Source organism: Harpegnathos saltator, unplaced genomic scaffold, assembly GCF_003227715.2.
Source record: "Harpegnathos saltator strain DR-91 unplaced genomic scaffold, Hsal_v8.6 scaffold130, whole genome shotgun sequence".
Taxonomy (NCBI): domain Eukaryota; kingdom Metazoa; phylum Arthropoda; class Insecta; order Hymenoptera; family Formicidae; genus Harpegnathos; species Harpegnathos saltator.
This window is the reverse complement of record NW_020229907.1, coordinates 558,148-572,550: the sequence shown is the minus strand read 5'-3', so window position 1 is coordinate 572,550 and position 14,403 is coordinate 558,148. Positions and strand designations below refer to the sequence as shown.

The window sequence follows — 14,403 nt, the reverse complement described above, 5'->3', positions numbered from 1 at the left end:
GGGGTCTTGCCTCAGTTGGCCGGACCGCGAGGCGGGTCCTCTATAAAATACCACATAATCCTACGGTTGAGGCATGCCACGCTTATGAGATGAATGGCAGGTGCGTGACCTGTCGCTAGTGGTTCCTCACCTTGGGCACCTGGCGAATTCAAGGGACATGCTAGCCTTACCCCGGGTAATGCGGGGGCTCTACCCGGGGTCGACGCCTACTTCCCGCCGTACTCGTGAGACCAAAATGCAGGATTCCAATTACAAAAACAAAAACTCCGAGCCTTCGGGCTCTAAGTCACTAACGGACGAGCGTAGCAGCCCGTCCATGGACCAACCACCCTCTCCGGAGGGTGATTTTTCGAAAGTAGGGACGGGGGTTGTAGAGGTGGCAGGAATACGCCAGACGGGTGCATCCTCTCCTCCCCCTGGGAAGGTTGAGCCAGCGGACTCCAGGGGTCTAGCTCCTGGAGGGCCGCCTATAACCGAGGACCGACCACCGTCCTCCAAACAGCACCTCCCCGACTGCGGGGATGGCGCGGTGAGCCCGCCGGGTAGAGTTACGCGGACAGCCATCCAACGCGGGACGAGTATGTCCCTGGCGTCCGAGGGTAAAACCCCGGCACCGGGGACCAACAGGCCAGGTCTCCTCTGCTTAAAGCAGGGGCAAAGGGAACCCCCCTTAAAAATAAGGGGACACGGAGGATGGGTCTGGAAGGGACGAAGAAGGGGACCGACGGAGTAGCGGGTGCGTCCGGACCGGTGATCCGCTCCGACGTTTTGCTTTCGCAGGGCAGCAAAATTCAAATCCAGGGCCCTGCGAGGACCACGCCGGAACCAACAACGGGACGGGCGGAGCCAAGGACACCGGCGGAGGAAGAAAAAGGACCAGAGAGGCCACTAACACCAGTGGCAGCTCCTCCAGCACGGAGATTCCTACCCTCGAACCCAAGAAGAGGGAGCCTGGATGGCTGCCCACCACGGGGGAGAGGGTGGGAGCGAAGAAGAAAAAGGAGATGGAGATAGAGAGGAAGGAGGAGGACAATAGGAAATTGGAAGAGGACATCAGAATCCTCTTCGATACGGGCATGCTTCGTTCGTTGGAAGACAGGCGCCCGATCGAGGAGGTGTTCAGAGACAACGCCACTATCAATTTCCTGAGGGAGGCCAGGGTGGTCGAATTGGCCTCGGAGGTGGGCCGAGCGCTGGGTGCGGTTCGGCTGGTCTCACGAAGGTCCCGCACTTTGAAGGGGACTTTCGTGGGACTGCTGAATCGTGCAGTGGCCACCTCCGAGGCTGCTATGGCCACCCTGCTGGCGAGAACGGTGGAGCTGGACAGCCGGGGGAGGAAGCCTCGGAAACCAAAAGGGAGGCGGAGGAGCTCCGAGCAGAGCTGAAGAAGCTCAGAGTAGAGAACAGGAGGCTGGGTGAGGAGCTGGAAGCCATTAAAGCCTTCACCTCCTCTGCCCCTGCCCCTCTTCCCACTCCGTTCCTTAGAGGGAGGAGGCTAATATATGCGGAGGCGGCAGCAGGGTCCACGTCGGCATCCAGTGAGGAAGAGGAGAAGAAGACCAAGAGGGAGACGGTGAAGAGGAGGAAAAAGGAGAGGAAGAGGGAAATCACTCCTTCCTCCCCTTCTTCCCTCATCGAGAGGAAAGGAGCGGAGAGAGGGGAATCAACCGGGGAAATACCATCTTATGATGATAACGCCCCGGAAACCCCTCCTCCCCCAACGTGGAGGACAGAGAAAGCCGAAGAGGAGCTGGACGCCGCCATGGCCGCCGCGGCCCCGGCTTGCAGCCATGAGGAGGAGCTCCGCCGCATGAGGGCGGAACTCGACTCCCTAAAAGCAGCAAGCGGAATGGGCCGGGCGGCTGTGACGGTGGGGATACCGGCGACCACTACGGCTCAGGCGGCAACAACGGAAGGGGAGAAGAAGAAGCAGGAGGTACCAAAGGGAAGAACCCAGGCCCTACGGACATCGGTGGATCTGAAGGGGACAAAGGGAGGGGCCAGAAAGGAGAAGAGGAAGAGGCAAAAGAAAAGACGGAAGGAGAGGGCCAGACGGATGAAGGAGGAGGAAGAGAGAAGGGCCCGGGAAGGCGGAAAAGGGACACCGGCGAAAGACTTGCTGGAGGCAATCCGACGGCCAACCGGATCCCAACGGGAGCCAACGGCAAAGGACGAGCCGAAGTGGTCCCAAGTGGTAGGAAGGAAGGCGAGACAGGGAGGAGTGGAGGAAGAAAAGAAGAAGAAGGGGAACTCCTCCTCCAAAGCAGGAGGGACCCGGGAGGGGGACATCGGCGGCCAGGCAGGGCAAACCGAAACCGCCTCGCTTGGTGGCCGTCACCGTGACGTGCCCCGACGGGAAATATCATGACTTCATGATAGAGGCCAGGCGCCGAATCAGACCGGCGGATCTTGAGATCAACTCGTCCCTGAGGGTCCGCCGGGTCCTGAATGGGGCCATGTTAATAGAGGTGCCTGGTCTCAACGTCGGGGCGTCTTTATAGTGTCGGCACTTTTTAGTGGCCACCGACAGGGGGGTTGGCGCCATGGTGGTGTAGTGTCCGCTGGCGGCGGCCGCAAAGGTCGCCGCAGCGGAGCGGGTTCCAGTAGGCTAGACCCGCGCCAGGGTGACGGCGTTGCCCGCTCGCGCAACGTTGTGCTTCCGCTGTTTAGAGCGGGGGCATGTGCGCGAGTGGTACACCAGCGCCGTCGACCGCAGCGGTATGTGTTACCGCTGCGGTAACCCCGGCCACCGCGCCAAAGGGTGCCAGGAGGCGGTGCGTTGCCCGGTGTGCGCCGAGGCAGGCAGGACCTCCGGTCATAAGATCGGAGGACTTGCCTGCAAACCCCCTCCCGGAGGGAGGAAGAAAGGAGGGAAGAAGGAGGGGGAAGGAGATGGAGAGAGGCAGAAGAGGAAGGAGGACCAAGGCGGGGTGGATGCCCTAGCTATCACCGTCGGGGAACTTCTGGAACTGATGCTGCCCAGGGAGGAGACCAGGACAGTCTCCTCCCCGGCGAGGGACTCTGAGGTGGTTGAAGCAGAGGCGGACCTAGCCTCCCCCATGAAGAAGACCAGAGAGGGAAATGGGGAGGAGGCGAAAGGCTCCTCCCCCGACTTGATCGACTGGAAATAGAAACTGGAGGAGCCCCCAATTGGAATCCCAGAAGAAAAGAAGGGCCCAATGCCTCGGAGGAAGAGGAGAGGCGAGGAGGACAAGGACACGGCGAAGGGGAACCGGGAAAAGGAAGAATCGAAGGACACCCAAACCGCGAAGGTAAAGAGGGTGAACCCCTCGGGCACACCCCCAATAAACGTAGAGGAAGGGGAGTCGGTGGGAGCGCTGCCCCCGACTCCCCCTCGTACCCCCTAGAGGTGGATGTCACGCAGGTAGGGACCCCCCGTATCTCCGCAGAGACACCTGCGCTGGAGGCCACTATAGCCGAAACCCCCTCCGGGGAGACTGAGACGGCGTTGCCGTCAGAAGTCTCCCAGGAGGAGGGGGTAGACGTAGGCAGCCCGGAGGAGGCGTGTAAGGCTTAGCCTTCACGACACTCCGGGCCCTACAGGCCAACCTCGGCCACGGCGCCCGGGCTCAGGACCTCTGTAAACAGAGAATGTCTGAGTTGGGCGCCGGGCTGGGGGTGGTCGCCGAGCCGTACTGGGTGCCGGTATCCAGTGTAAACTGGTTCGGCAGCCCGGACGGCTCGGTGGCCATGGTGGAGAACCCTGCAGCGGGGACCCTTCCCTGCGTATTCAGGGAGAACGGGTCTTCGTATGTGGTGGTCGATGGGGGCCCATCACTGTGGTGGGAGTTTATCTCCCCCACCACAGGAATAAGGCCGGTCTTGGGGAGCTCGCCCCAGTTAAGAAGGTCCTCGACAGGATCGGGGAGTTGGTGCGTAGGTGCCATCCCCGACCTGTAATTGCCGGGGACTTCAACGCCCACTCGGAAGGGTGGGTGTGCAGTCGCCGGCAAAGGGACCCTCAGGGCGAGACCGTGATCGACTGGGCAGCGGGGCTGGGCCTACTGTTAATGAACAGAGGCTCAACCAGCACCTGTATGCGGCCAGGGGGGGCGGTCGGTCATCGATTTGACCTGGGCAACCCCCTCGGCCACCGGGATGTTCTAGGAATGGAGGGTGGAGGCGGAGGGCGAATCGCTGTCTGATCACAGACAAATAGCGTGGGCCCTCCGCCTCCCCAAACCCACACAGGTGCTGGCCCTCTGCCCAGGGGTGGGGAACTTTCCCCTCCCCAAAAGATGGGCTCTCAATCGGCTAGATACGGACAGGTTATGGGCGGCCGTCTTTGCGGCCACCTGGCACCTAGACGTGGGGCCAGGTGAGTGGGACCCCAGTTCCGCGGAGGGGGCTGGGGAAATTGTGGGTATCGTGGCGGCGGCTTGCGGCGCTACGATACCCACGCCCTAATCCCACCCCCGCCGACGCCGGGCCACGTACTGGTGGACGGAGGAGTTAGAGTATCTCCGAGACTCCACCAAAGCCAGACGTAGGTACTACCGGGCCCGGCGACGAGGCGGGGATGTCGGAGGGACAAAAGAGAGCTACCTACGAGCTAGGGAAGCTCTCAAGGCCGCCGTCGTTGAGGCCAAGCGAGCGGCCTGGGAGCAGATAAAGACCCCGGTTATCGCGTCCAGCGGCCGGCAAAATTCGCAGCGTTGCGGATTGCTGGGCTGGACGCGACGACCGGGGCCGAGGAGGTGGCGGCCGCGGTGGCCCTTGCTGGGGGATGCACGCCCGAGGAGGTTTCCTCGAGTGTGATGAGCGTCTCCCAGCGAGGGTTGGTGCTCCCACGCACCCACGCAAAAGTGGGAGGAACTCTTCCCGGGGAAGGAGTTCCCCCCGGTCGAGGGTGAAGAGCCCTCGGCTGGGGTGGCTCCTCTTCGAAACGCGCGGGAGGGAGGAGTCTCAAGAGGGCGAATAGGGCGCCACCAATGGGGTCTTCCGCCCGTACGAAGACCCGCATTGGAGGCGAACAGGGGTAGGGAGCTTGCCGAGCAGGCCTTGGATGGCATATCTATCCAAGGACTCTCCGGATCGATTCCTCTATAAGGGCAGCGAAGGGATATGGAAGGCCCATCGAGGCCCTTAATGAGGGTTTCAGAGAGAGCATCCTCAACATAGAGGATGCTCTCTCTGATTATAAAAGGTTGGTGAAGGAGGGGAACCGGATGGAAGACTTGGGGCCCTGGAAGTGCACGTCTGGTGCCTCAAGTCTGAAATCACCCGCATTGGGCGGCTGCTGGAGAGGCTTTTGCCTTCTCCGGCAGCAGCAGCTGCAGGCAGCGGGGCCGCCCTCCCCCAACCACCTAGGCAGCAGCCGGCTGCTGCAGGGGAGGGAAGGGAGGGCGAGTGGACTGTAGTGTTCACTCGCAAAGGGAAGAGTAAGGGGATAAGGGGGAAGGGGAGAGTTGAACCCCCAAGTCGGTGGGAGGGGGTGGCGCAAAGAAAGCGGCACCTCCTCCTACCAAAGTAGGTAAGGTAGCGGAGAATGGGGCCCCAAGGAAGGGACCCCCTCCCCCGTAGAAAAGACCACAGCTGAGGAACACCCCGCGCAACCCTGTAGTAATGGTTACAGCGTTGCCGAAGGGTTCCTCCATAAATGAGGTAATGGCGAAGGCCAGGCTCCGGGTCGATCTGCAGGAGATCGGCCTGGAGCCTGGTGCATTTAAAATAAAACGTGCCAGAAATGGGGGGGGGGATATTGTTGGAGGCCGCCCTGGCCAGGGCGGTCGGGACAAAGCCGACCGCCTGGCCAGGGATCTGCAGGACGTGCTGCATGGGGCGGCGGTGGTCTCCAGGCCGACGAGAAAGGCGGAACTCCGCATCGTCGGCCTGGAGGACTCCGTCACCCCAATCCTGCTGAGGGCTGCCATTACTTAAATACTCGGGATGCCCTCCGGACGATCTCCAGATCAGGGAGATTAGGAGATCGTCTGGAGGGTTAGGGGCAGCCTGGGTTCAGTGCCCGCTGGCACCGGCCCAGAAGCAGTTGGCAGCCGGAGGGCTCGTCGTGGGGTGGGCGAGGGCAAGCATCAGGGTACTGGAAGACCGGCCCATCCAGTGCTTTAAATGCCTTCGGTATGTGCATATGGCAGTGACCTGCCAGACCGATAACGGTTTGGCAGGTCGCTGCTTCAGATGTGGACGGGCCGGTCACGTGGCAAAGGGGTTCACTGAGGTAGTTCGGTGCCCCCTTTGCCAATATGAGGGGAAAAAAGCGGACCACCGAATGGGTGGTCCGGCTTGCAAGACAGTCCCTCGGGCTGCCTCGAAAAGAGGAGCTCCTACCAGCAAGAGCAAACGGAGAAGAAAAAAGGCGACACGCGGGGGGGGCTGCGGCTGATGTTCAGCCGCGGCCTCCCGGCGATGCCACCGCCAAGAATATAACACGGACCTCGGTCGCGGTTGCTGACACGGTCGGCAAGGTAGGGACGGTGGTGACGGAAGCTGAAGGTATTCAGCCTCCGCCACCCACTGATCTGGTAGGGCCTGGGGCGGGAGGAGCGTCGGCCGCTCCTGTTGCGCCGGGCCCTCCCTCGGCGGTTAGGCCGAGGGAGGTCTCCGAGGCGGACTCAACGGAGGTTAAGTTCTCTGCATCCCTCCTGGCGAAGGAGGGATGGGAGGAGTGGGCGGTGTAGAGAGTATGGTGTAGTTCTCCCCGCACACTCCCCCATCCCAGGCCCATGGGATCTGCCGGTGAGGTAGCGGCCATGGGCGGCCCCCCCCGCCGGGACTCATGGGCCAAGTAGGAGCGGTCGGGGGTGGGCCGACCCCTTGTGGGAGCACCCCCGACCGCGCCAAGAGGGATAGCCTCCTCCCAGGGTGCGACCTCCGAATCCGTTTCTGTTACGGAGGAGGGAGCCCTGGGGGGGGAAGATCCGCCCCCCGGGGGCGGATGCGATAGTTTCCCTCTCAGTTCCTCACCGAGGAAGGGGGGTTTGGAGGGGTCCCGGTGGGATCCCCACACACTTTTTCTCCCCCGTGGACGCCACCTTGTCGTGGTGGGGGAGCTTGTGCGTCCCTATGATGTACAGAGCTGTGCCGGCGGGGGTTTCGGTCCCTGGCAGGTTCTACCATGCCGGAGTTGTCTGTACAGTGGGGCCAGACTAAGAGCGTCCATAATACTCCTGGATGGGCAATGCCTCCAGGTTTTAACAGGGTTTGGAGGGTCTCATTCGTGGAGCCCAAAAGGACCTTACAGCGCGGGCAAAACGGGCTCGTGAGCCGGGTGAAGGCAACCGTTCTAATGGAAGGAAAACCCTGATTGCAAACCCGTACTTGTCAGGATAGCCTGACAAGTATAGCCTGACACAATTGCGAGGGGCCAGGGTGCTTGGGCACTCTGGTACAGGGGACTCAGGCAACCCCGGCAGACCTTAGCCTACTACACCGTAACCCTAGGTCATGTCTCTGAGACCGGGGGTCTTGCCTCAATTGGCCGGACCGCGAGGCGGGTCCTTTATAAAATACCACGTAATCCTACGGTTGAGGCATACCACGCTTATGGGATGAATAGCAGGTACGTGACCTGTCGCTAGTGGTTCCTCACCTTGGGCACCTGGAGAACCCAAGGGACATGCTAGCCTTAACCCGGGTAATGCGGGGGCTTTACCCGGGGTTGACGCCCACTTCCCGCCGTACTCATGGGACCAGAAATGAGATCTCAATTAAAAAACAAAACTTCTCCGAGTCTTCGGACTCAGAGTCCCGAAAAGGCGGGTGTAGCAACCCGCCTAAGGACTTACCACCTGCTTTGGCAGGTGATTTTTTGTTAGAGGAAGAGAGAGGAGGAAGGATGGGCAGAGATCTGCCGGCGGGTGCCATCTCCCCTCCCCCCGGGGAGAGAGCATATGGACCTCGGAGGAATAGCCTCCGGGGAACGATCTAATGAGGGTAGTCCATCGACTACTAGCGATAGTGGTCGGGACTATCGTCCTCACCGGAGGATTGATAGGGTGAGCTCTCCGCGGAGGATCACGCGAGCGGCCACCCAACGAGGGACAGGCACGTCCATGGGGTCCGGGGTCCCTGATGGCCAGGGGACACCGGTACCAGGGGCCAACAAGCCCGGCCCCCTCTGCAAAAAGAAGATGCAGAGAGAGTCTGCTCCCAAAGATAATCAGGGGGCACATGGGGTCAACCAGGATGCGGGGACCGAGAAGAGGGAGGGGGTGTCGGTGGCGAGGACCGCGGGGCCGGTCGTCGTCACTGACATACTCCTCTCTCAAGGATCTAGATACCAGGTCCAGAGAGCAGGGAGGAGGCGCTGCTGCAACCGACAGTGGTCACGGGGATGAAGAGGATAAGGTCTTCCACCAGCGGAGGATCCACATCGGCGGTGGAGATCGTGGAGGGCCCGGACCCGGCCCTAATACCAGAGGGGAAAAAGAGGGGAAGGCCAACCACGACCGGTAAAGGGGTTGGGCTAAAGGAGAGAAGAGAAGAGGAGGCGAGGGAGAAAAGAGAGGAGCGCCTCAAGAAGTTGGACAAGCCTGGGCGAGTACAGGGGGACCTGGATGCCTCCATGGCGACTATGGCCCGTGCATCCAGGGACGGGGTGAGGCGACTGATTGATCAGAAGCCTCACCTCGTCTACGGATAGGACGGGAGCCGGGTCGCGGAAGGGGCGGGGACCCCTGTGCCAACCCAGGTTCACAAAGGGAAGGAGAGGGAAGAGGACCGCGGAAAGAAAGAGGGTCAGGCCCAGGCCCAACAAACTCCAGCGGACCGAACGAGGAAGAGGGAGAGGGCCAAGGAGAAGAAGAAGAGGAAGAAGGCGAGGGCTAGGTTCCAGAAGGAGAGGGAGAAGGAGCTAGCCAAGGGAGGAGGACCAGGAATCCCGGCCAAATAATTAGAGGTGCTGGGACTCGAGGAGAGACTAAGATATGCACTTCAGGTAGAGGAAAAGAAGGAAGAGGTTTGGTCCCGAGTACTGGGGAGGAAAGAGAAAAAGAAAGAAAAGAAAGGGGGAAAGAAGACTCCCACTCCTCCCCCTACCATCCAGATGGGGGCAAAGAAAGGGAAGAAGGGGGCGAGACCGGGTTAGCCGAAGTCGCCAAAGAGCGCGGCCGTCGCCATAACCTGCCCCCCCGATCGCTATCGGGAATTTATGGTAGAGGCCAGGTGCCGCATTAGACCAGTGGATGTGGGTGTTCAGGATTGCCTGAGGGTAACTCAGGCCCTGAACGGGGATATGTTGGTCGAGGTGCCTGGCCTCACCGCGGGGGCAGCCGCCGACCGGCTTACGGAAGAGCTCTGCAAGCTGGTGGCGGAGAAAGGCCCCGGTTTTCGCATCCGCAGGCCGGTCAAGATCGCAGCGTTGCGACTGACCGGCCTCGATGCGACGACCGCGGCCGACGAGGTAGCGGCCGCGGTGGTCCTTGCCGGGGGATGCACGCCTGAGGAGGTTTCCTCCGGCGAGGTAAACGTCTCCTGGTGGGGAACAGGCACGGTGGTGATGCGGTGTCCGCTGGCAGCTGCCGTGAAGGTAGCCGCGGCGGAGCGAGCCCTAGTTGGATGGACTCGCGCCGGGGTGGTGGCGCTGCCCGCTAGCGCAAAGCTATGCTACCGTGTTTGGAATCGGGGCATGTGCGCGAGCTGTGCGATAGCGCCACCGAACGCAGCGGACTGTGTTATCGCTGCGGTAACACCGGCCACCGCGCCAGAGGATGCCAAGAGGCGGCTCGCTGCCCGGCCTGCGCCGAGGCGGGCAGGCCCTCCGATCATAAGATCGGAGGGCCTGCCTGCAAACCTTCCTCCTCCAGGAAGAGGAGGAGGGCTGAGGCGCGAGAGAAGGAAAGGGCGGAGGGAATGCTGCCGACTGTGGCCGAGGGAGCCGAGGAGGGTAGGCCAGACCCCCCCCCGGAGGATCCCGTGGACCGGACCTAGCAGCCAGAGGAGGCCAGTCCGGCCCCCTCTGCAACGAGGGACCAGGATGCTCCGGGAGGAGACTACGAGGAGAGAGACTCCTCTCTGGTGTCGTGGGGGCTCCCGGAAAGGACGTCAACACCCATCCAAATGGAGACCGGGCCGCTGTCGCAGAGAAAAAGGAGAGGGGACGAGCGGAAGAATACCAGCGGATCTTCAGAGGAGGACAAGACGACGAAGGTAAGGCGGGTGCAGTCCGTGGACTCTCCCCTAACCACCCTAACAGAAGGGGAAACAGTGGGTGATACACCACTGTCTCCGCTCGTGGTCGACTCCCCCTCATACCTCCCAGAGGAAGGAGAAGTCCAGGTAGGGTCACCCGAGAGGCAATCGTCCTCCGCGCAAGAAGAGGCACAGGTCATAGCCACCAAGGCCGAAGCCCCCTTTGGGGAGACTGAGGCGGTCCAGCCGCCAGAGGTCTCCCAAGAGGGGGCGAAGGTAGGCAGCCCGGAGGAGGCGTGTAAGGCCTAGCCTTCACGCCACTCCGGGTGCTACAGGCGAACCTCGGCCGCGGCGCCCGGGCCCAGGACCTGTGGGTACACAGGATCCAGGAACTGGGCGCCGAGCTGGGGGTGGCCACCGAGCCGAACTGTGTGCCGATCAGCAGCGAATGCTGGTTCGGCAGCCCGGACGGCTCGGTGGCCATGGTGGCTGACCGTGCAGCGAGGACCCATCCCTGTGTTTTAAGGGAAAAGGGGTCCTCGTACGTGGCGGTCGACTGGAGGCCCGTGACTGTGGTGGGAGTGTACCTTCCCCACCTCAGAAACAAAGCCGGACTTGGCTGCCCCGCCCGCATCAAAGGGATCCTAGATAGGATCGGGGATCTGGTACGCAAGTGCCATCCCCGACCTGTCGTGATTGCCGGGGATTTTAACGCCCACTCAGAGGAGTGGGGTTGCAGTCCCCGGCAGCGGGATCCCAGGGGCGAGGTAGTCATCGGCTGAGCGGCGGGATTGGACTTTCTGTTGGTAAACAGAGGGTCCACTGACATCTGCATAAGGCCGGGAGGGGGGTCATCGGTCATTAATTTGACTTGGGCCTCCTTCTAGGCTGCAAGGATGATCTCCGAATGGAGGGTGGAGGCGGAGGGCGAGACTGACCACAGATACATAATCTGGGCCCTCCGCCTCTCCAAACCGAAGCGGGTGTCGGCTCGCCGACCAGGGGATAGGAACTTTTCTTTCCCCAAAAGATGAGCCCTAAGTCGACTCGATGTGGACACGTTCCGGCCTTATGGCCACCTGGCACATAGAGCCAGGTGATTGAGACCCCGGCCCCCTGCAGGGGGCCGAGGAGATAACGGGGATAGTGGCGTCGATATGCGACGCCGCGATGCCCCGTTCCCACCCCCGTCGGCGCCGGGCAGCGTATTGGTGGTCGGAGGACATTGCGGTACTCCGCAGTGCCTCCGACCGCGTCAAAAGGGCGTACACGCGTGCCCGGCGACGAGACGGAGATGCCGCAAGGGCAAAAGAGGACTATCTTGCCGCCAGGATAGTCCTAAAAAAAGCCATTAAAAAGGCCAAGCGGGGAACCTGTGAGCAATTGGTGAGCTCCCTGGATGACGATCCGTGAGGGCGCCCATACAAGAGGACGATGGGGAAGATCCGTCCTTGGGCGTCCCCGCAGACGGAGACGTTAGACCGCCAGGCCCTGGACGGGCTCCTGGACGCCCTCGTTCTGAGGGCGGAAGGGGGCCCCCCAGTGATCCCTTCCCCAGAGATGGGGGAGGGAGACTGGGACGAGGGCCTGGAGGTCACTCCAGAGGAGCTCGCCAAGGCCCGGAGGAAGCTTGGCGGCAGGAGCAAAGCCTCTGGCCCCGATGCGATTCCGGGCCGCGCCTGGGCTCTCGCGTTGGCCGAAGGGGACCTGTTCACAGCCACATGCAGGGTCATGCCAGGATGCCTCAAGGAGGGGGTCTTCCCCCCAGAGCGGAGGAGGGCCAAATTGGCTCTCCTCCCGAAGGAGGGCAAGGAGCCCGGTAGTGCGTCAGCCTACAGGCCGATTTGCCTGCTGGACGAGGCGGGCAAGATGCTGGAGCGCATCATCGCGGACCGCCTCGTCCAGCACATGTCCTCGAGTGGGCTGGACCTCCACGACCGCCAATACGGGTTCAGGCCCGGACGATCAACGCTGGATGCTATCCAGTGGGTCCGGGACCTGACCCGGGTGGTCGTGGAGATAAGGGGCGCGGTGTTGTTGGCGGTGTCACTAGACATTTCCAATGTCTTCAACACCCCGCCCTGACCGGAGATTGGACGGGCTCTTGAACACCACGGGGTGTCCGTCTATCTCCGGCGGATCCTATCGGCCTACTTCGGGGGCAGGGACCTCGCCTTCCCGGTGGAGGACGGGGTCCAAGGCCGGCGCACTATGGAGCGTGGTGTCCCGCAGGGGTCGGTGCTCGGCCCCCTGTTATGAGACATCGGATTCGTCCGGGTCCTTCGCACTCCGCTCCCCGAGCGGCATCGGTGGTGGGAACCATCGGAGACCTGGGTCTCAAGGTGGCGCCCCAAAAGACCCAAGCCGTGTTCTTCCACGGCAAGGGTCGGGGAACGCCGCCGGAGACCCGGGTTCTCGTAGATGAAGTCCACGTCCGCGTCGGGCTGACGATGAGATATCTCGGCCTGACACACGATAGCCGATGGAGCTTCGAACCCCACTTCAGGGAACTGGCCTCCAGGGTGCGAAAAGCCGGACTGGCAGCAGCCAATTTGACACGCACCCAAGGGGGCCCAGGCTGGAGAGCTCGCCGCCTGTACGTCACGGCGGTGCTCTCGATCGCCCTGTACGGAGCGCCCATATGGATGCCACAGCTGGGGGCCTGCCGCGGCGGCAAGCGCGCACTGCGGCAGGCCCTGAGGCCCGTGCTCATCAGGGTGATTCGGGGGTACCGTACCGTGTCGTACATGGCGGCGACCATCCTAGCCGGCGTCCCCTCTGTGGAGCTCCTCGCCGAAGAGCGGCATCTCCTTTATTGGAGGGTGAAGGAGCTCCGCAGGGAGGGAAACGTGTCGGTCAGAGTCCTGAGAGGTCTGAGTCTCCAGGCCGAGGCTCGGACGCAGGGGAAGTGGAGGGACTTACTGTCCGATTCCCTGGGTCCCGGGCCAGCGACGGCCGAGGTTGTCCGCCCCTGCCTGCCCGAGTTGACAGGCAGGAGGGGGCGTGGACTATCTTTCCGTCTAGCGCAGGTACTGACCGGGCACGGGTGCTTCGGTCGGTACCTGCGCCGGATCAGGAAGGAGCCCACCACTCGGTGCCACCACTGCCCCGCGCAGGAGGACACGGCGCACCACACCCTGGCCGCATGTCCTGCATGGGCCGGGAAGCGCCGTGTCCTCGCCGGGGCGGCGGGATGCCGAAAGGGGGAAATCTCGCTCCTGCGCATGGTCAAGGCCATGTGCGGGAGCCAGGAGGCGTAGACAGCGGCGGTCTCCTTCTGCGAGACAGTAATGTCCTGGAAGGAGACCGCCGAGTGGGGGCGACGACCGTACCGGGGCTGCGGGGAGCAGCGCCGGGGCGGTCGAAGCCCCCGAGAGACTAGACAGCGGGCCCAGGGCAGCGCCGGTCGAGGAGGGCTCACCGACTCGCGAGGGTCGGGAGCTCCCTCGGCCACCTCGGGCCCGCCACCGGTCGCAAGGGGGGAGTAGGAGGTGGTACACCACCTTCCCTGCCTTCCCTCCCGAGCGACCGGACAAGTAGGGACAGGGGGGAGTGGTGTCCCAGTTGGGGCTGAGCCCATTCCCCCACAAATCCTCCCCTCCCCGATTAGCGGGGAGAGGGGTTAAGGAGGGAGGGTGGATGTCCCCTCTCCTTGATAGGTGACACCGGAAGGCCAACCGGCGGGGCAATCCGCCAAGGACCGCGCCCTGGATTCCCTCCGTGGAACAGGACGCGGTACATAGGTGGCGAGGGGCTCCCGAAAGGGAGCTCTGGGGTCGGGGGCTTGGGGAGGGAATGCGGGAGCAGTTCCTCTGACTCCCCTCCCCACGGTCCGACAGGTAGACATCCCGCAGGGGTTTTAGTCGGTAAGAGTCCGACATAACCCCCACCCCCAAGGGTGGGGGTATCAATAATGGATTTCCCCTGCGTGACAAAAGAAAGCTAACATGATAGTAGAATTTTTCAAAATTCTGCTATATATATGAAATACTTTCAACGTTAGTTGCCAGGTATTCTAGTAGGAGATGCAGGATATCCCTGTTTACCATTTCTTTTAACTCCTATCCAGAATCCGTAAACAGATGAGGAAATTGCGTTAGTATTTTTCTGTGAGTACATTAGGTTATATATATATTTTTTATAAAACGTTAGCAAACAAATGTATTTTTTACAGTTATAATGTACTTCACGGAAGAAGATTGTTGAAAAAACATGTGGGATATGGAAACGTAAATTTCCGTGCTTATCTAGAGGATTAAGCAACAAGTTAATTGATTCAACAACAACCCTCGA

The 14,403-nt window shown here is 61.8% G+C and overlaps 1 protein-coding gene across 1 annotated transcript; it reads left to right on the top strand.

The window, feature by feature from the left end:
- Positions 1-235: 235 nt before the first annotated feature.
- On the top strand, positions 236-2,555 carry LOC112590674 (caldesmon-like). Its single transcript, XM_025307923.1, has 4 exons — positions 236-632; positions 781-1,207; positions 1,270-2,194; positions 2,502-2,555. Exons 1-4 carry the CDS (start codon positions 236-238, stop codon positions 2,553-2,555), a joined length of 1,803 nt encoding a protein of 600 aa, XP_025163708.1.
- Positions 2,556-14,403: the final 11,848 nt, after the last annotated feature.